This window comes from Phaseolus vulgaris, chromosome 9 (assembly GCF_051622355.1).
Source record: "Phaseolus vulgaris cultivar YP4 chromosome 9, ASM5162235v1, whole genome shotgun sequence".
Lineage (NCBI taxonomy): Eukaryota > Viridiplantae > Streptophyta > Magnoliopsida > Fabales > Fabaceae > Phaseolus > Phaseolus vulgaris.
Window position 1 is genome coordinate 4,593,902 of NC_143506.1, and position 20,658 is coordinate 4,614,559.

At 33.1% G+C, this 20,658-nt stretch overlaps 1 protein-coding gene across 2 annotated transcripts; it reads left to right on the forward strand.

The window, feature by feature from the left end:
- The first annotated feature begins 1,345 nt into the window (after window positions 1-1,345).
- LOC137820077 (Regulator of chromosome condensation (RCC1) family protein) lies at window positions 1,346-8,210 on the forward strand. Of its 2 annotated transcripts, none has more exons than XM_068623861.1 (16): window positions 1,346-2,077; window positions 2,190-2,251; window positions 2,328-2,395; window positions 2,706-2,827; window positions 3,851-3,956; window positions 4,087-4,138; window positions 5,202-5,319; window positions 5,409-5,439; window positions 5,523-5,546; window positions 5,679-5,803; window positions 6,086-6,167; window positions 6,289-6,411; window positions 6,526-6,579; window positions 6,820-6,889; window positions 7,326-7,359; window positions 7,606-8,210. In XM_068623861.1, exons 1-16 carry the CDS (start codon window positions 1,882-1,884, stop codon window positions 7,980-7,982), a joined length of 1,644 nt encoding a protein of 547 aa, XP_068479962.1. In that variant the 5' UTR covers window positions 1,346-1,881; the 3' UTR covers window positions 7,983-8,210. The 2 variants fall into 2 exon arrangements, with proteins under 2 accessions (XP_068479962.1, XP_068479964.1); XM_068623863.1 differs by having other exon boundaries at window positions 1,628-2,077; window positions 2,165-2,251.
- Window positions 8,211-20,658: the final 12,448 nt, after the last annotated feature.

The following is a 20,658-nucleotide window of genomic DNA, read 5'->3' on the forward strand; positions in this document are numbered from 1 at the left end:
ATTTTATATTCAGCATGTAAAGTTTAAAGAGTATTTTTAATTAAAAGAATTATGAAGGTGTAAAAAAAAATTATGAAGGTGTAGAAAGAAGAGGCCCACTGAAAATTATAATTTTTGTATTAAAATCCTAGTTCCTCCTGCTAGAGATACATGTAGCCTCTTGTTTTTTCATATACACACGTAAAATTCATCTACAAATTCTATGATGATCTTAGTTTAATGTAAGTATGTTTAATAGGAGTTTTTACAATATTTACATCTTAAATTAAGACCCTTCTGCTAATCACTTTTTCTTTAGTTTAAATTATGACAAATATTATATAAAAAAATATTTAAGATATTTTCAAGTAAATAAAAAGACTATTTTTTTAACCATTCCTTAATTTTGTGGGTGAGAGATTACCATATTCCAATTACATGTTTTTTTCCTGAATTTTTTAATTATACTTTTACATTAAAAAAATCATAATGTTACATGTTTAAGAGAATGAATACATCTTAGAATAAGAGATTAAACACGTCCTAAAAGCAAGTGTAGCAATTTTAATTTTCATGTACAAGTAATTCCAGATGAAAGTAAAATCCAAATATACAATTACACGTTTTTCCTGAATTTTTTAATTATATTTTTTTAGATTTTAAAAAAATATGTTACATGTTTAAGAGAATAAACACATCATAAAATAAGAGATTGGACACAAACACCTTGTATCGAGTTATCAAATGATGATATAAATGCAAAGCAAGTGTAGTAATTTTAATTTTCCAGATGAAAATAAAATCCAAATATGCAATATTTGAAGTAAAATGAAGCATATGTTACGGATTATTCACTTGATGACGTGACATTAGAGTGTGAAAGTGGAGAATTTTAAATGATTTTTGGACAATATATCAAACCCTCAATCTAATTGTAAATGGATAAAATCGATCTAATTTAAAATTAATAAAATTTATCGTCTCATTTATTTGTTCTAATTAACTTTTATTTATTATGTGACTAAAATCTTTCCGAATTCTTGGGAAAACAAAGAGTTTTTCTTATTAACGAGTGATCTAAGTAATTAATAAATTAAAAAAAGTGGTGTTAGTGAAGAAATAAAGAAAATTGTGAAAAAGAGGGAGATAGAGAGAGGTAGTAGGTGTGTTGCGTGGATATAGTATCAGTATCTGTATCTACTAGCATGAAGGAAGCATTAACTGTGCGCGTGCTACAAGCTACTTGATTTTTCTATTTATAGATAATAATGAATTCAAAATAATTTAACAGAGTGTAACATTTACGCTACCTGCAAGATCAATCAGAGCTTAAAGAGTAATAAAGTCTAAAAAATGTATAAAGAGGGAGAGAGAGGGACAAATTCCGACGATAAAAGTAGTAAAAGAAAAAGAAAATCTGCAGACAGCGACGGAGCATAGCCAAAATAATAATAATAAATAATGATTTGTTTCCGTTGTCATATTTTAATTTATAATAATGATTTTTGTTTCCATTTATTAGTTGTTAATTGGTTAACAATAATAATAATAATAATTTAAGATGATTAATCAAAAGTTGGGTTGTTGCTACTCTCGAAAACCCAAGGACAATCCACTCTTTATTATCCTTTTTTTTTTATATTTGAGAGCACTCGCGCACACACTGACTCGGTAAAATTGAATTAGGGTTTCATTTTCTTCTTCACCCCACTGTCACTGCGCAAACCCAGTTCTTCCCTTACCCTCTCCCTCGCTCCTCATCTTTTCCCGCCATTTCCCGCGCTTCGTTTCCCCTGATTTTGAATACTAGCCGTTAGATCTGCCATTTTTCATTTTTTTTATATTTTTTTTTCGTTTTTTTCGAAAACTTTCGACCGTTGCTCTAGCCGGAGTGAACGGGAAATGTCTGCATCTGAAGCGGAGAAGAAGGTGGAGGAAGAGAGCGAGGAGGTCAAAGGGGGAGAACTCTTGTTCTGCGGTGCCACGTGCTGGGATATCATTGGCCGGCGCAAGGGTGCCGTCGACGGCAACCTCGTCTCTCCCTCGCGCCTCCGTCCTCTTGTCGGGGTTGATATTCGTTTCGTTGCGTCCGGTTGCGGTAACTTGAACAAACTCGTTTGTTTGTTTTTTTGACGTTCACTTTTTAAGAACTTACTCTGTTGTGTTATGAATTATTGTTTTAAAGTGTGTTTTCGTTGGCGAGAGTGCAGTCTCGTGTCATTGCGTTGCATTGGACGTCGAAGGGCGCTGCTATACTTGGGGACGGAATGAGGTATGTTTATGCACACGCACTTAGGTGTTTACGTTATAGAAGTTTTTGCGTCTAATTTGTGAGATTTGGTGTGCAGAAAGGGCAACTGGGTCATGGAGATATGATTCAGCGTGATAGACCAACTGTCGTGTCTGAACTTTCCAAGTGAGTTCATGATTTGGTTTTGTGAATGCTGATTTTGTTTTGCCGGTTTTTCCCCATCTGGTTGTTATGAATATAGTGTTAGTTCCTTGTCTAGTGTTGTCTATGAGCGTTGACGCACTTTTAGGAAGAAGCAACAATTGTTGTTGCTTTTGGTTGGTTGTCTGTTCTGTGATTGTCTAATGGAAAGCATACACTCTTTTTTCTCTCTAACTTTAATATGACTGTTGATATTTACATCTTTCTATTTATAATCCCTACTCTATATAAGGGTTAATTTTGTATTAATCTGTAGTTTATTCTGTCATTGAAGGCACAAAATTGTCAAAGCTGGATCAGGGAGGAGCCATACAGTGGTTGTTACGGAGGATGGAAATTCCCTGGCCTTTGGATGGAACAAGCATGGACAGCTAGGTTCGGGTTCCGTGAGAAATGGTATGTTTTTGTAGTTATCTGTTAAATTCTGCAGTTTCTGCCAATGCATTTTAATAACACCCATTGCTTGCTTGAATGTTAGTGTGCCCCCATGTTCTTTCTTGGAATTGTTCTGATTTTTATGAGTGGAAATGTAGTCAAGCTTGTCAATATTTGATTATTCAAGGATGGAATGGAGGTTCTGGTGAAAGTTAGTAGAATGAAAAATGTATTCTTCCAATTTGTCCTTATTCCAGAAATCTTATTTTTCTTATACTATTTTATATTTGTGAAGTATTTTATTACTAATTCATGAAAAAAATACATACTATTTTCAAAGAATATCCATGTCACAAGTTGTGAAACAGTTGTGAACTGCAAACTTCAAAATGCTTAGAAGAAAGTAGCAAAAGAGCGAATTGAAACATGGGGGGAGGATGAAGTGCGCTGCTGGAGCTTCGGTACCAAATCAAACACTTTGTAGACCAAAAACAGGGTGATTTGACAAGGTTGATGCAGGTAGATAATGGTTCTAGAACATGGAAGAGGAACTTAATGACAATACTTAAGCAACAAGTAGAAAGAGTTATGGGAAAAAAAGTATAATGTTGTAGTTATGATAGCAACAAATATAAATTGGTTTCTCCTTTTCACAGTTCAGAGGTGAACATAATGGGTTACAGAGTGGAATGAAGTCCACCCAATTCTGTTCTATTCCAACCTATTTGTAAAACCCAAACCATGAAATTCCTTATCATTCTACTCCTTTTCACCCTCTATCATCAATCTAGACAAATAATTATTTTCAGTCTTCTACAAATAAAATTGGTATTGAATTATGGTTGCATTGTGATTAATTATTGGGATGCTGGTGGTAATTCTTGTTGCAACTCACTGCTATATATTGTCCTTCCAACAAAACGAGATTGATAACTGACGTAAAACTTCGTAGATCTTCCAGTTGTACTTTTGTTTGTGAACAGCAAGGATTGCTTTATCTTGTGGAGAATGACAATTTCATTTTCTTTAACGTGTCTTGTACAGAAATTGAGTCTTCACCTGTTCGCTGTCTTGTGTCTGAAGTAAATCATGCTGCTTGTGGGGGTGACTTCACTGTGTGGTTATCTTCCATTGAAGGAGCTTCTATACTGTATGGTTTCTGAATTAAGATTGCATTCTGTTTTCTTGATTCTCTGTCCTCAGGCATGGATATTCTATTTTTGCTTGGAATGCAATTATCGGTGATTCTCAATGTTTTTTTCTTTTGATTTGATTCCCAGAACTGCAGGGCTTCCCCAGTATGGACAGCTTGGGCATGGAACAGATAATGAGGTATGCTCAAGGATGATGTTTTAATTTAATGGTCTTTGTTGTCCCAAGATGTGTGTCCTTATTTTAATTTAAAACCATGGGACGCAGGAAGCTGTATTCTAGTTGTTGTAACTTGTATATGATCTATTATCTTCAGATTTAAAGGCCAGTTGATCAGATGCCGTGTGCTGGGGGCAAATCTTACAATTACAATGATTGAATTTTGATTTGTGTTTCCCTCTTGCTATGATAGGCATATGTTTTGTTTTAACACAGATTTTTTAGTGCTGTTTACTGCATCAATTTTATTTATGTTTTCTTTGAATAATTATTCCAGTATACTTAGTTTAAGTAAGTACTTGCAAGTTTAAGAATAATACTGGATTCCATATTTTAACGTTCAGCAGACTAGATATTTATGCATGCTACTGTTTTTCTGGATTTTATGGATTTAATTCCTTGATTAGTCCTACTCTTGGTTGAAATAATCTTTAATAGGTACTTTTTCCTGTGCTAGTTGCTTGATTTCCTTAATTAACATTTATTTGAAAATAACACTGTTAATTATGGTAGGAATGCTTAATATTTTTTGTAGTTGCATTGCAGATAAGCATTAGAAGATAATTATTATAAAATAATGAATGCTGAAAAAAAAATATAAAATAATGAATGAAGAGGACTGAAACTAATTAGTAATTATGTTTTGCATCAGACATTTGCTAAGTTCATTTGTCTTGTGAATTATCTCACTTATTCTATAGTTGCCTTGCCATCTATGACTGGTGTTTGGCCTGATCATCTTAGTGAGCTTCTTACATGCCAACATGAATTATGAGCATTGTATCACAATTGATGTAATAATGGGTCATTATTAGGGTTTATCATTAAGTAAGTTGTTTTTCTTCTAAAACAAGTTGTTTTTCTTACATTTAATATCACTAATTAAGTTGTTATTCTCCACACTTTTTATTTTTTAATAAAGTTTTTTTTATTCCCATTTGATTCTTGCTTACTCTAATATGCATTCACGTGCATGGAGCCGCCAAGAACAGGAAATTTTACCTAATTTTGCATATATCTGCAGTATAATTCCAAAGACAGCTCTGTGAGGTTGGTTTATGAACCCCAGCCACGCCCTCGAGGGATTGCTGCTCTTGCTGGGGAAACAGTTGTGAAAGTGGCATGTGGAACAAATCATACAGGTGGTTGTTATTCCTTTCTTTATCTTGGTTATATGACCTTGTTTACTATTTTTCCTTTAATGATTTTTTGTTTTGTTTTGGATATTTAGTGGCGGTGGATAAGAATGGCTCTGTCTACACGTGAGTATTCCTTTAGTTACCTACTTCAATGTTTTAGTTCCTTTGAGTTTAAAGTTATGATTGTTAATTATTTGTGTGTGCAGGTGGGGTTTCGGTGGTTATGGAAGGTCTGTGCTTGGTTCGAGATTGGGTTGGCAATGTTTTGAACTCCCAATAAACAGTCAAATACGAGATATTCTTTTTTGAAATGGCTTTTAATATTTGGTCCCTTGTGCTCAAAATTTCATAAAACTATGTAGGCTAGGACATAGGGAGCAGAAGGATGAGTGGGTCCCACGTCGTGTTGATGTTTTTCAGAATAGAAATATTTTGCCACCTGATGCCATTATTTCTGCTGGTTCTGTGAGTTCTTCATGTACTGCAGGTATGCTTCGCACTTGTAACTATTTTCTTCTATTGATACTTGATATTTGTTTTAAATTTGTTTAGTGGTTAGTTGATGGTTTGTTAAAAGAGCCTAACCTTTATGGTCTTTGCATGTGTACTTAATAATTTATAATTCATTACAAAAGGGACTGAAAAAGTCTCGTGTTAATTTTGCCAATGGTTAGATCTATTTATCCTACTGGTTATACCGAGTATGGATGGGGACTTTCCACAGAATGGCTTTTGCTTTCAGTTTCACCTCCTTCTTATTTACTTTCAGGTGGTGGGCAGTTGTACATGTGGGGCAAATTAAAGAACACCGGTGATGACTGGATGTATCCAAAGCCTCTAATGGATTTAAGGTTGTACTTTATTCCATGGTTTGGATAATAATGCTTGGTGCATGTTATTCTTCTTGATAAGTTCTTTTTTCCACCTCTTTTACTTGATGTTGATTAAGTCCATGTTTTATTTGATAAATAGTGGGTGGAATATACGGTGCATGGATTCAGGCAATATGCATCATTTTGTTGGGGCTGATTCCTCTTGCATAAGCTGGGGACATGCTCAGAATGGTGAGCTGGGATATGGACCTACTGGACAGAAGTATGTCTATGCAACTCTTTCTGGGCGGATAGGGGTGTGGGGGGGAGTAATCTCTTATATTTCGTGTTGCCTTAATTTTCATATTTTCCAATCTTGTTTGTACTTGTACTTTAGGTCCTCGGCTGTACCCAAGAAGGTGGATATACTTGAGGGTATGCATGTAATAAGGTAGGTAGTGAGCATCCCATTTTGTTCCATGTTTTCCTGCCTCTTTTTTGTGGATGTTGCGATTCTATTTAAAACTCTGAATTTTAAGTGGTTTTCTTTTGTTTCAATTCTCTTTTGGTAGTCACAATTTGGTTTTGGTTAAGTTATATTCTTCGATGCATCTTTTTATTCAAGTAAGATTTTTATCTATATGGATGAACAGAATGTGAAATGATCTAATGTTTCCTTGTTTTCTAACAGTGTTGCTTGTGGTATGGGTCATTCCATGGTTATTGTTGATAGAGCAAATGTTGCTGATCGACTTGACCAGGTAGCTTTTAAATCTTAGCAGTTCATAAGCTCACATATTTACTGTATCAAGTTCTCAAAGAATCTTTTATTGTATTTTTGGCTTTCTGTAGCAGAAATAATCGTATAGTAGTGAGTGTTGTTCCAAGCTATTTATCTGTTCAATACAGAAACCAGTAGATTCTTTGTAACAAGGGGTTTTGTATTTTGTTAGCATATTATTATATGTCGAGTATTATGAATAGATTTCGGAGGCCATGAGTTTTCTCTAGTATCGGTTTATATTATGGTGCAGTAAATTTACATCAATCTTGCATTTTTATCTCTAAAATGTTGTCCGTGACATGTCCTCTTCATCACAAGTCGGATGTAGTTCATTTTATACTATGTTACAATGTGTAGTTTACTTTATCTTGAGTTACGATGTATACAACGCCTGACATCTCCTTTGTGTGCAGCTTGATATATATGACGGGAAAGCTGTTAGTGAAGGTATGCTACTTGCTATAAATCAAATTAGCTTTAGGTCTAAAATACAATCTGTCCAAAATTCAAAATACCTCAGCATGTATCATTTTATGGCTGACTTAAAGGGGTGGTGGGGTGGAATCCTAATTGCTGTGGAGATATTTTCCTGATCCATCTTCAGTTGATTGACTGACTGTCCAAAAAGAGGACTTTTAACAATCTGGTTGGAATCTGAACTGGTGCTGATTTCATTGTGCTCTCTGCCTGCAGGTAATGAGGCTGTAAATACAACTCCAGTTCCTAAGCAGGCTGCAAAAAAGGGTGCCAAGGCAGCTGACAATTCGAAGAAGAGGAAAAAGTCAAAAGATTCATCCGAGTCAGAAGAGGAAGAGGAAGAAGAAGATGCTGAAGAAAGTGATGATGATAGTGAGGAGGATGAAGTTAATGGTGAGGCTGAGGTGAAAAGGCTGCGTGGTTCTGGTAAAGGCAGAGGTAAGGCATCCAAAACGTCCAGTGCCAAGGGAAAGGGCTCGGCTGGAAAGGGAAAAGGTGGTGGCCGAGGACGCGGTGGAACTTCAGCTAATAAGAACAGTTCTAAATCCCCTCCGGTGAAATCTGGTAAGAGAGGAAGACCCCGGAAATCATAACTTAGTTTTTTGGTTGAAAATTTTGTTCTCTATGTAACCACTAGAGAATTGTAGCGTGTAGTTCATTGGCCGGTGATTATACCCAGTGTTTCAGTACTCAAATTTAATCACTAACTACGCAAATTTTTGAGAAACACGTCGAATTTGCTGACTGTTTTGGAACGCGAAGGCAAGAATTGCCCGCTTGTTATTATAATTTATTCAAGGGGGATGCTTTTATTGCTTCAATTTCTATACAAGGGGAGCTCTTAATGCTTCGATATATATATGATTTCTGCTTACATGTGAGATACTTGTTCACTTTGAGGTGGATTAAGTCGTTTTTTTTTAATTATTTCGTTTTATATCCAAAGCGTGAGTTTTGGCACAACAGTAGAAGTTCAAATCTTACCAATCACCAGCAGTGGTATGGATATGGGCGTCTCAACTGAGTTCCATGCAATTATAAACAGCTCAAAAACTCATACTCAAAAGATATTAATATTTTATGTTTTTGGAAAACGTTTGTGTGCTTTCAATTTAAACATTTTTCATTTTACCTTGTATTGTTGCACCACGCATATTCAAGTTCTGACCAGTATGGGTAAGAGCCACTGTCGATCTACCTTGCGTGAATTGATTGGATGTGGGAGGGCGTGCATAGTTTGCTAGGGAATTGTTTTCAAACACTTAATTTATTAATGAAATCTCAATATATTTTATTATCTTATAACAATAGTGTATAATCATAGTTTAATAATAAATCTAGTTTTTCTATCTTTTGATTAAATACATTCTCGTGTAAGTCTTTACTTCATTTTTCTTCACCCTCAGGTCTGAAGAATCAAGAGGCTTAAATAACTTTTTCTTTCATCTCGTAAGAATTTCCTTTGGGAACAACATTAACAATGGCTGTGGTTGTAGATGTAAATTTTATCCCCCATATTATATTGAACTTTGCTAATGGGTGTTACGCTTATTAAGTTTTTTTGAAACAGTAAATCTTTTCTCAAATAGAATCATGTTTTTTATCTTCTTAACTCAATGCCTATTGCCATGATTTTTGTTTTTAAACTAACATATTATACATCATAAAAATCTTGTAGCTTTATTTAGTGGGTGACAGCTTTATTATGCATAGCACAGGTACTTTTGAATACAAAATTATAAATTTTGATAAAGTCATATACTTCAAGGTAAAATGAAATATAATTTTTAGCTCAAAGCTTTTGATAGTCTTTACAAACTCTTAGAAGCATTTTATTTCTATATTTGTCTTTCGTAATTGTTGAAGCTTTGAAATTCCAAAATTTGATTGAGGTGGAGAATGTAGGGGAATTTGAGTGCAGGAGTTATATCTTGAAAGTATATTCTTGTAGCCTCATCCTCTATGGTTGTGCAGTTTGTAGGTAGCTTTGCTATTAAGCATCCAATCATGATATTCGATTGAGGAAAAGATAGAGATAAGTAGATTTGACTGAAAGGATAAAATGAAATATAATTTTTAGCTCAAAGCTTTTGATAGTCTTTACAAACTCTTAGAAGCATTTTATTTCTATATTTGTCTTTCGTAATTGTTGAAGCTTTGAAATTCCAAAATTTGATTGAGGTGGAGAATGTAGGGGAATTTGAGTGCAGGAGTTATATCTTGAAAGTATATTCTTGTAGCCTCATCCTCTATGGTTGTGCAGTTTGTAGGTAGCTTTGCTATTAAGCATCCAATCATGATATTCGATTGAGGAAAAGATAGAGATAAGTAGATTTGACTGAAAGGGCCTTGTAGGTGTGGCCATAGAGAGTAGTTGTCTTGCCACACTATTGTCTGAGTGATGCTTAAGATAAGTAAATAATGATCTAACTCATCCAATCTTGGTGCTAGGTTCTTTGGAGATTTTAAGCATCTTATTTGTCATTACATCTCATTGTTCAAGTCGGAGTGATAGTATCGTTAGGGTCAATTACGGCATTTGATGTATTGTTCGTTTTGGAGGTCGGTGTTCCGTCACGATTTTGTCTTAAAAATTTGTCTCGATGGATTGACGGAGAAGGGAGTATATAAACTGACATTGGCCTCGACTTTTAAGCGATGTGAGACTATATTGACTTATGGGAGTGGATTCCCTTTAGCTGAGGCGCTAAGGAGCCTCTTCAGTCCCACGATAGCTATTGTTCCGACTTCAAGTCCGAGAAATAGCATTGCAAGTGTCAATCACCGCATCCGAAGTATTGTCCACTGTTCTTGACCTTGACTCCTAAGCGATGTGGACTATATTGATGTACGAGAACATATTTCATTGCTTTGTTTAGTGTTATAATCGGTTTTGTGCTGGAATACTACTGTTTCTGCATAATGTTGTTATAACAATGCAACATTCTAAAATTTGTTTGAGGATTTCGGTCGAACACGAGAGTGTCTGATTTTGGGCTTTTGTTATGGTGAGAGTTGTTGGGCTCTGAAGATGATTCTGAAAAAAAGTGAAGCATGAAGATCCAAAATCGAAAAGCAATGAGGTTGTTGTTGTTGTGTTTAGTGAAGGGTTAATGATTAGTTTGGGAGTGACGGAGCAACGTAGCATGTGAAATATGTCAGGTGGATAAGCTTTAAACTAGAAGAGGCCATGCACATGCACACAAGCTTTTATGATTCACTTGGCACGGTTTCTTCTCTTTATAATGGACGAAGTATTTGACGAAACAACAATGTTGTGGCTGGCTTTGTTGGATCCCATGTGACATTGGGCTCCACCACACCTACGCACTCACCATTAATTGCCTCTCTATAGTTGGCTTCTCATGTGCCCTTCTTCCTAAACGCCATTTCATTCTTCTTCATCACCTTAAATCTTCACTTTTTTTTTTATCTCGACTAGATATTGGAGTATTTCATAATATATAAGTGGGTGCAAATTTCACTTTATTGACGATTTATGGGATTGAGTTAAATTTAAAGTCCAGTTCGTAATACGGTATCCGAGTCATTTTCGGACTTATACTAACAAATATTTGTTGGGCTTATCAGGTCACTCGTTATCGAATCACCCATAATATATAGTCTCACGCACAAGTTGACAATCTCGACGTGAAAGAGTGTGTTGGAGATCTCATGTCGACTAAAGATTATAGTCTTTCATAATATATAAGTAGACGTAAACCAGAGTTGAATTAAGTTTAAATTTAATTTTGTAATAACTTTTTTCGTTCATATCATTATCCTACCAAAAATTATGGATCAACCTTATCAATCAAACCAAATTATTTACTACCAAAACATACATTGCATCTGCTATGTGTGGTAAAAACTTGTGGACCAAACTTGTCCCATATATCCAATAACTAATCATTTTCTCTCTCTTTCATTTCATATCATGCTCTTCCAACTATGCCCATCAAACAACGTACTTACGTACCATCGACTTATAGATAGTGGTTAAATACATTTTTTTTCTTAACATCAATTTCTCTTAGGGTTTCACTCACAAAACCAATCACTGTATGATTGAATAATCATGCTGTTTTTGCTTTAGGATCACCCATTTTCAGATACGCATTAAATAATTACCTATATCAAGTTAAGTTAGGCCAAGTTATATATTCTGGCTAACATACTCCGTCTTTCCATTTTCAACGCAATTGCAATGTAACAAATTTGAATTCAAAATCCTTTTACACTAAACCTGTTTTGTCTTTGTTTATCCTTGTATTTGGTGATCAATTATTTGTGATTTGACAAGTAAAGAAGCAAGATTCGAAAAGTGAAGTTACTAGCAAAGAAAACACTAGTCCTTTTTTTTTTTTTCTTGTCATTTGTCAATTTTTTCAAAGAAGTCACGTACAAATGAAAGGATCGGACACCAAACATGTTATACCATCTTTGAGAATCGTTTCGAAGGAAATAATAATTCTGCAGTAAAAGTATTTGAATTAATATTTTTAATTTATTTTGTTCCTTTAAAAATAAGGTAAAACGTAATTTAAACAGAAATAATAAAAAATATTAAGAGATTTTTTAAAAATATGTTTGCCGCTTTACATTTATTTCCGAATTCAATAGTTTGTATATATTTTAACTTTATTTTTTGAGTTAAATGTTTTGAAATTACATTTATCACAAATCACGCTGATAAACAGTTGACGAAACTAAGCCTTTATGAAGAGTTTTAACTTTCCTTTAAATATAAATTTGAATAAATGTTCACAGCGATTGAAAAGACATATTTTAATATAATTAATTGGATTTATAGGAAGTTTAATTTATTACATTTGATGATTTTAAAAGATGAAGGGTCTATTTCTTGGAAGTTAGGAGAAATAGTGATAGTAACAGCGAAAAATGTTATTTGAAAATTGCCTATTAAAATACGTAGTTTTTTTTCATCAATGACAAATAAATAAATGCAAATCATTTCTTGAATGGTTCAATCTTTATACAAAAATACAAAACCAACTACTAACTAAAATCTTCAAACTAACAAATAAAAACACTAACGAGACACAAAACATAAACTACATCAAACAACTATTCTCATACAATCTAAATGAGTCATACACCAACTAGAAAAAGGAAACGAGACAAAGCGAGATCTAACATTAATTCAAGATCAAACTTTTGCTTGCACCCGTGCACACACTTCAGACGCATCAGTCACTTGTTGAAGATAATAGATTCCTGTAAAAAAAAATACATAGTATAATTATGATTTAGGGTTATGAATGTATCAACACTTAATTTTAAATTAAAAAATCTATTATTCATTAATCAAATATGAGTAAGAGGATAATAGACCTTTTCTAATGTTGCATGATTCTGGTTGGAAGTGTGGGGGAAAGAGAGTAGAGGAGTTGGATGAAGGAGGGACATGATCATAAATAATTTAGTAAATAATTTAACATATAGGGTTGGGGTAGGTGGACCAATGTTTTTGTTTTTTAATAAAAAAATGACATTTTATTGAGATACGCTAACCCTCATAATTTTATTTATATTTATATTTATATTGATTAAGCTTAAAAATAATAGGTTGTTCCATGTTAAGGTGGAATATCATATGCTTTTTATTATGAATGAATTGTGTTGTATTATATGGCACAACAGCCATGTGCTCCTACATATCCAAAAAGTCAAGCCACGTGGCAAGCCAGGACAAAATAGTCATCAATCACCTGCTCTCTTCTTTATTACGTTATAGTCGAATGTCCATAGATACAAATATAGAATCTTATGCCATGTGATCTTCCTCTCTTTCTCTCCACAATTTTTTTTTTCTTTTTTCTTAATCTTTTATTACCATCTGCATTTTAATTTTATTTTCTGCATCTTTCTCACTATGCCAACTACGTTTTGAATTTTTTTTTATTTAAAAGTTGAAGAGTGGACACATCTTTTATCATTTCAGGGTGTAAGTTAATTTGAAAATTTGGAGTGGTGAGTGAAATTTGGAAACACAAGAACCATGTAATTTTTAATAAGCGTAAGACTGATGTGTTAGAAGTGTTCGTAATGGTCCAATTCAAGAAGTCTAGTTTTAGATCGTTTTCTTATTTTAGTTTGTGTTTGAACCCTTTGGCTTGTATGGATTGGTTTGTTGAGGTTTTCGGTGATTTTTACTATGATATTAGTGGTGTTGTCTGTTTGGTAGGTGGGAGAGTGGAGGAGATTAAAGCGCGATTATATAAGGGTTGAACACCCCTAAAATAATTCATATTTATTAATTCGTTTTACTGATGATAAAAAAAAATGTAAGTTAATTATAGTAAAATCAAATTTGATTCATTCATAATCCAATTCACTTATTTTACATTTGTGTGGTAAGTTGGACTAACTCATATAATTCATTAAAATCAATAAAAAAATAATAATTAAGTTTTCAATTTGTCATAAAATTAAATATTTTTAATTGTATTTCTATAAAAAGAATTAAATATTACAAAAAATTATAATTTTATCATTTAATTATTCCATAAACTGGTTAACGTATCTTTACTACGTAATTTTAATTAATTGTCTCCATGTTCATGTAATTTTCATGTGTTAAGAAATATAATTTTTTATATTATTGTTAATATAAAATAATAATTGGTTTTTATTGTTTTAATTGAAAACAATGTTGTTATGTTTTTCGATTCAACAACATTATTTATTGAGATCAAGAAATCACGTCGTTATCATCATTAATGTAATTGATGATGATAATTTTTTATTATCGAATACATTTTTAATGAAAATAATAAAAATTATTTATTGTTTTACATCAACCGTTATATTTTTTTATATTAATCATCAAATTTAATAATTTTTTTATTATGAAACAACCGTTCACCTAATTAATAAAGAAATTAAATGATAAATTCATAAAAAAAATATAAATGATGAGTATTAAATAAATTAATAAAAACTTATATTAAAAAATACTCAAATTTAAAAAAAAAAAATTAAACTTAATTAATTTAAAAATAATATAGTTTGAACATAAATAAATACGGAGTACAACAAAGAATTGTCTTATTTACATCATACTAAGTCTAAAACCTAACTGTTCCTCTCTTTTGGGTCTTCAATTTTTCCTATATTTTCATTTTTTATTGTAGATGAAGATAAAATAGATATTAAAAGTGACAAAGTTTTTATATATTTATCTTATGAAGATTTCAATTTTATTTAATATTTATGGACAAAAGACACTAAGATAATAAAGTTCTTTCTTTGCTATTTAATGTTGATGGGTCACCTCAATAGTTATATTTTGTTAAAAAAATTATTTTTTCATTTTAAAGTTCAAGAATACTGAGAAATTAATATTTAATTTTGTTAGACTTTTCTAAAAAATATGTTTTTAAATTTATATATTTTTAAATTAAGTTGATCAACACATTTAATTAACAACCATATGATTTACTGATAGAGAAAATTATCTTAAGGACTCACCAACAGATCACATTAAATTCATTTGTTCGTTAAATAGGTTAAGACATCTATAGTTAACCACTTTACATTAAGACTTTTAAGTTTTTTGTGTTATCAATTATTATTATCATTAAAGCATTTTGACTCTAAAATTATCTCAGAGTTATCCGTTCTCAATATTTTTTTTGTCTACCCTATATATAAAGTTGAATACATTAAAAGATGCATCATCAATTGGCTTAATGGATATTTATAGTTCATTTTTTACATAAATAGATATTAACTATAAAATGGCACCATTGAATTAGAAAAACAATTTTAGAATATTTAAGTAAGTTTTTTTTTCCATGTGTTTTGAGTTACAAGAAAATCATTAAATAGAAACCACTTTTTTAGAGACCAAAATAATTAGTTACAATAATAACTAAATTAGAGACCATTTTAGAAACTAAAAGAATGGTTTTAAATTAGTTTCTATTTTTGTTAAATAGTTTCTAAATTGATATCTAATTAGCTATTAATGTTTTAACTACCAATTATTTAAATTCTAAATTTGGTAGCAAAAATCTTGGTTGCTAATTAGATACCAATTTAGAAATCATTTAATAATAATATAAACTAATTTAGAAACCAAAAATTTATTTAGTCCCTATAACACTAGTGCAGAAATGTAAAACAAATGTGGCTATTTTAAATTTACAAATGCGGTCATAGAACCGTATTTGATCAGCACGCATTTGTAAATCTGGCATTTACAAATGCGGTCATAGGACCGCATTCATAAATCACATTTACAAATGCGGTTATTTTAAGTAACCACATTTGTATATTATTCTGAATGAGGGATGTGGGTTTGAGGTTTAGGATTTATGAATGCGGTCTTGGTAAAAACCGCATTCATAAATCACTATTTACAAATGCGGTCTTGGTAAATGACCGCATTTGTAAATAGTGTTTTTTTTTAAAGTGCAGTTTGTTTTGTGCAGAAACCATATATTTTAATAACCTGCATAATGATCAAACCCAACCAGACAAATACAGAAATATAGTAATCAATTGAAATCATCAAAATGTACATTTACAAGTGATCAAATTACATATAATAAAACCACTATTGTTTACCTATGCTAGAGTTATAAAAATTAATGAAATATGTGGACCAAGAATCTCTAACATATGAAATGCCTTCCTCATTCATTGGTGTTTCTTCTGTGAATAACTGCATTGCAAAGTTGACATAAATTAGTTTTTAGATATATATATATATATATATGTTCAAGAATTATAAAAATGATTTAACATATATAGTACCTCTTTCCAACCAGTTTTAACACCTAGTCTTATAATGGTAATCATCCATTGCATAATGTAATAGCCACACTCATAGCTTCCTGGTTGTTTATTACACTATAATTCAATAAAAAGTAATATGTTAGTATATTGATAAACAATGATAATAGAGAAAGAAAAAAATTACAAACCTTTACTCTTATGTAGTTCAAATTATTTGAACTGGATCGACCTTTTAGGATGTTATATCCACGCCATGAACTGGTTAATACAAAAAACCTCGTTAGTAGATGATTAATTAGTAACATACAAAGTTAAGTTTATACTATACTTACGTATCAATGATATCCTTAAATTTTGTGGGAATCTTCTTGTGTAGGGAACAGAACCACACAGCAGTCTTATCAACCATTGATAAGACAAGTAACTGCCAATGATGCCTATATGATCAATGAAAAGAGTTAGTAAATATTTAAAACATGAAATAATAATAATTGATGACATATAATTAAACTTACTCATTAATATAAGGGCATAAATAAATTTGTTTTCCCTCTTTTTCCAGGGTGTTAGTGATGTATGCTTGAGTCTCAGTTGAGTTTGGTCCAACGGGATTAGTATATGCAGGATCTAAGAATCCATACATATTTTCCTTCCCCTCAGTGATACAGACTCTATGCAAAAACCTACAAGTTTTTAGTTAAAGCATAATCAATAATAATTTAACATAAAGTAAATTGAATAATAGGTAAAGATACTTACATCATAAAAAATTGAATTATACTTATATTGAGCTCCTGTTTCCCAGATATAAATTCTGATAAATCTGTGTTGTAAATCATCAGTGGCAGTTCAGTGTTTATTTGAAAAAATATATTATCCCACGGAACTGGAAAAGGATCATTGCCAATCTGACTAGCAATGAGACGTAGGGAAGCTATAAGATCGTCAACTGGAACCTCACGCTTATTTTCCAGACTTGGTGGCTGAAAAGGTTTCTACAAGATAAACAACATTTGTATTAAATTATATGTAATATATAAATATAAATAAAAAATAATATAATGAAACGAAATTATTACATGAGGTTCGGGCATAGATCGAATGAGCTCTCTGGGCCAGGCAACGAATGTCTGAAATGCATCGGCCACAGTGGTTACCTCATCTGAAGGTAGTGGAACACGAGCATTAGGAAATCGTACTTTTTCAACTGTTACCTTTGCCACATCAGGGGAGAGAGGAACGTTATGTAAGGTGGTGGCGTTTTTATAGACTTTTCCAAGTGCCACCACCCGAGGAAGTTTGCCGCCCACTACCAGTAGCTCACAATCCTCTGTCTGCCCATTGATATCATCCCTTGATGTTGGAGGAGCCGCACAACTCCCCTTTGTGCTCTTGGGAGTGGGACTAACAAGGGGTTCAATCGGCTCAGCACAAACTTGTTGCGATAGAAACTCTTGTCGCATTCGATCATTCTCCTTTTTCATCTCCAGCCACATCAAATCAGTCTCCTTTCTCATCTCCTCCATTATTTCTTCACGTAACTTAGTCTTCAGTTGAGTTTCGTTCTTGGAGGAGGAGGATGGTTGTCGTTCTGAAACTCCAAAATAAAGTTTAATTCCGACCCCTTGTCCAGCTGCACGAACACGACCAGAGTGTTCAGGTCGTCCAATTGCTTCAACCAGGATATCGTGACGACCTTCAGCAACAAATTTACCGTCAGATTACAAGGAATCCTGCAAGAGTACACAAAAATCATATTTTCAATCATTAATATAATTAATGCTTTAAAAAAATGAAAATAACAAAAATAACTTACAATTTTTTCGATTATAACCCCAGATTGCTCAGAACTTGGTGCACCCGACTTTTTAATTTGGGCCCTCTTCCATTTTACATGGCGAAAAGGTGGTGATGGAGGAGAAGTGACCCCTGTTTCCACATTCTCAGACAACGCCCCCTGTTGAGATTTCTCCTTTTCCACCATCAGTGTTTGCTCAAGTTTTCGATACCCCGAACGAGACATAACGTGCGGGGTAAGATTCTTCAAAGCTATCTCATGAGCTTTCTTCCGACGATCCAGTCATAATTGAAATAAAAAAACTGAAGTAAATAAGATAAACTTATTAATGTTATATAAACAAAAAAGTTACTTCACTTACCATCCAAGCCTCATTTTCACGGCTTTCTCTAAAAAGACGCCATGTCTCTTCATCAATATGTTGGTACTTTAAACATGGATTTTTGTCTTTAAGGTCGCCAAAAATGTATCTCGAAGTCAGTCTTGACTTAAAGGTACGAAATTTGAGTCCGATATTGGATATAATCTTTGATCGAAGCGGTTCCACATCAGGAATTTCAAAGTTTGCCTGCAAAATAACATCAGCAAATTAAAATTAATCAATGAATATTAAAAAGCATTATATCAAAATGTAAAGCTTACCAGAACATCCTCCCAGATCATGTTCCGGTCGGCCTCTGACACCTCATCCCATGAATTAATCAGAATGGAGAGCCTCTCACGAGAAACAACTCCAAGATAGCTCATAAACTCATCTGCCTTAGGACCAAAAGCCACTCCAGTGTTGACGTCAATGTCAACACGTGTCTTCTCACCAGCAGCACGTCTCAATGCGAGACGCTTCAATCTAGTAGGTCCTCTGCTGCCTCGTCCGGATCGAGGTTTGTTTGGGGTCTGATCGTCAGCCATGTCTCTGTTAAAAAAATTAGGTAACAAACATTAGTTAATCTGCATCAAATTAAAATCTTATAAAAATAATACATAAAAATGTAAATAAAAAATGCTTATTTACAGGTTGCATGGAGGTTGAAAGTTCATATGTAAATTCCTTCACTGTGGTCTTTACGGGTTGCATGTACATCATCAACTACATCGTCATCTTTATTAATTATCTTTGGTGTGAATGAACAGGGGTCACCATTTTCAATATCATCTATGGTCTCCCCTTGTTTTTTGCCGTGTAAAACGACATACCAATGTTCTGACGTAGGATCTTTCACGTAGAAAACTTGAGATGCTTGTTGAACCATTATAAATGGCTCATCTCGATACCCTATCTTTCGAAAGTCCACTAGTGTGAATCCTGAATCATCAATTTTAACCCCACTTTTATTGTCAACCCATTTACACTTGAAAACTGGAACGGAAAACTTAGTGTAGTCAATCTCCCATATCTCTTCTATAAACCCATAGTATGCCATTGATCCAAGTACTGGATTTGTATCTTTCGAAGTCGAAAACTGCATTGACTCGGCTTCAAGAGTAACACCGGAATTTTGAACTGTACTCTTTTCATCCATGGACTTCGTGTAAAATATACAATTATTCACTTCGTACGTTGTACATGAGATGACATCAAACTTCAATCCAGCAGCCAACCAGGTCAAGGTCTCTGATGCCGTTGAATCCTTGAACACCTCGTCTTTAAACCAAGGCATGAAAGTTCTATTATGTTCCATCAAGACCCATTTCTCTGCTTGTCTTGGGTTATTTGCCTTCACAATGGCTTTATGAGCTTCTATGTATGGTACAACTTCATCTGTGTTATTCAATATGTACAAATGTGCTTGCAAGACTTCTGATCGAGATTTGTTTACAATATTCACACCACGTAAACATTTACTTGTAGAACGCCTGTGGTGCCATGAATTAGCTGGAACACCTATTGGATTTGCTTTTGTCATGTACTCTGAACAAAATTCAATACTTTCTTCAGCTATGTACCTTTCAATCATTGAAGCCTCTGGACGATAATGATTTTTCACATAAACTTTCAAAATTTTCATATACCGCTCAACAGGATACATCCATCTTAAGTACACTGGTCCACACAATCTAACCTCTCTTACCAGATGCACAACTAGATGAACCATGATGTCAGAAAAAGACGGAGGAAAAAACATCTCCAATTCACACAAGATAACAACAATTTCATTTTGAAGTTCATCTAGTTTTGAGGGATCAATGACTTTACAACAGATGGAAGAGAAGAATGAGCACAAACGGGTTATGGTATGTCTAACATTTTTTGGTAAGATCCCAGGGATAGCTACCGGCAACAACTGTTGCATCAAGATGTGACAATCATGAGACTTCAACCCAATTAACTTCAAATCTTGCATTGACACTAGGCTCTTCACATTTGAGGAATGTCCTTGTGGCACTTTCACACCTTTTAGACATTGACAAAAACTAATTTTTTCATCTTTTGACATTGTGTAACAGGCTGTGGGCAAATATGTACGCTTACCCATTTCTATGGGTGCCAACTCGTCGCGTATGTTCATCTCAATCAAATCTAAACGAGCATTTAGACCATCATTCGTCTTCCCGTTAATGTTAAGAAGTGTACCAATTAAGCTATCACACACATTCTTCTCAACATGCATTAATATAAATTAATTGTTTCCGTAAATAATTTATTAAATTATATATAAATTATAATAAACAAAAATTCAAAATACACAGAAATATATAAATTATTA

What these genes read in the sequence shown, in the direction of transcription:
- LOC137820077 (XM_068623861.1), top strand. Translation starts at nt 1,882, where the DNA reads ATGTCTGCATCTGAAGCGGAGAAGAAGGTGGAGGAAGAGAGCGAGGAG. An exon ending in TTCGGGTTCCGTGAGAAATG is followed by an intron (nt 2,828 to 3,850) that starts GTATGTTTTTGT and finishes TGTCTTGTACAG; the next exon opens with AAATTGAGTCTTCACCTGTT. An exon ending in ATTGAAGGAGCTTCTATACT is followed by an intron (nt 3,957 to 4,086) that starts GTATGGTTTCTG and finishes TTTGATTCCCAG; the next exon opens with AACTGCAGGGCTTCCCCAGT.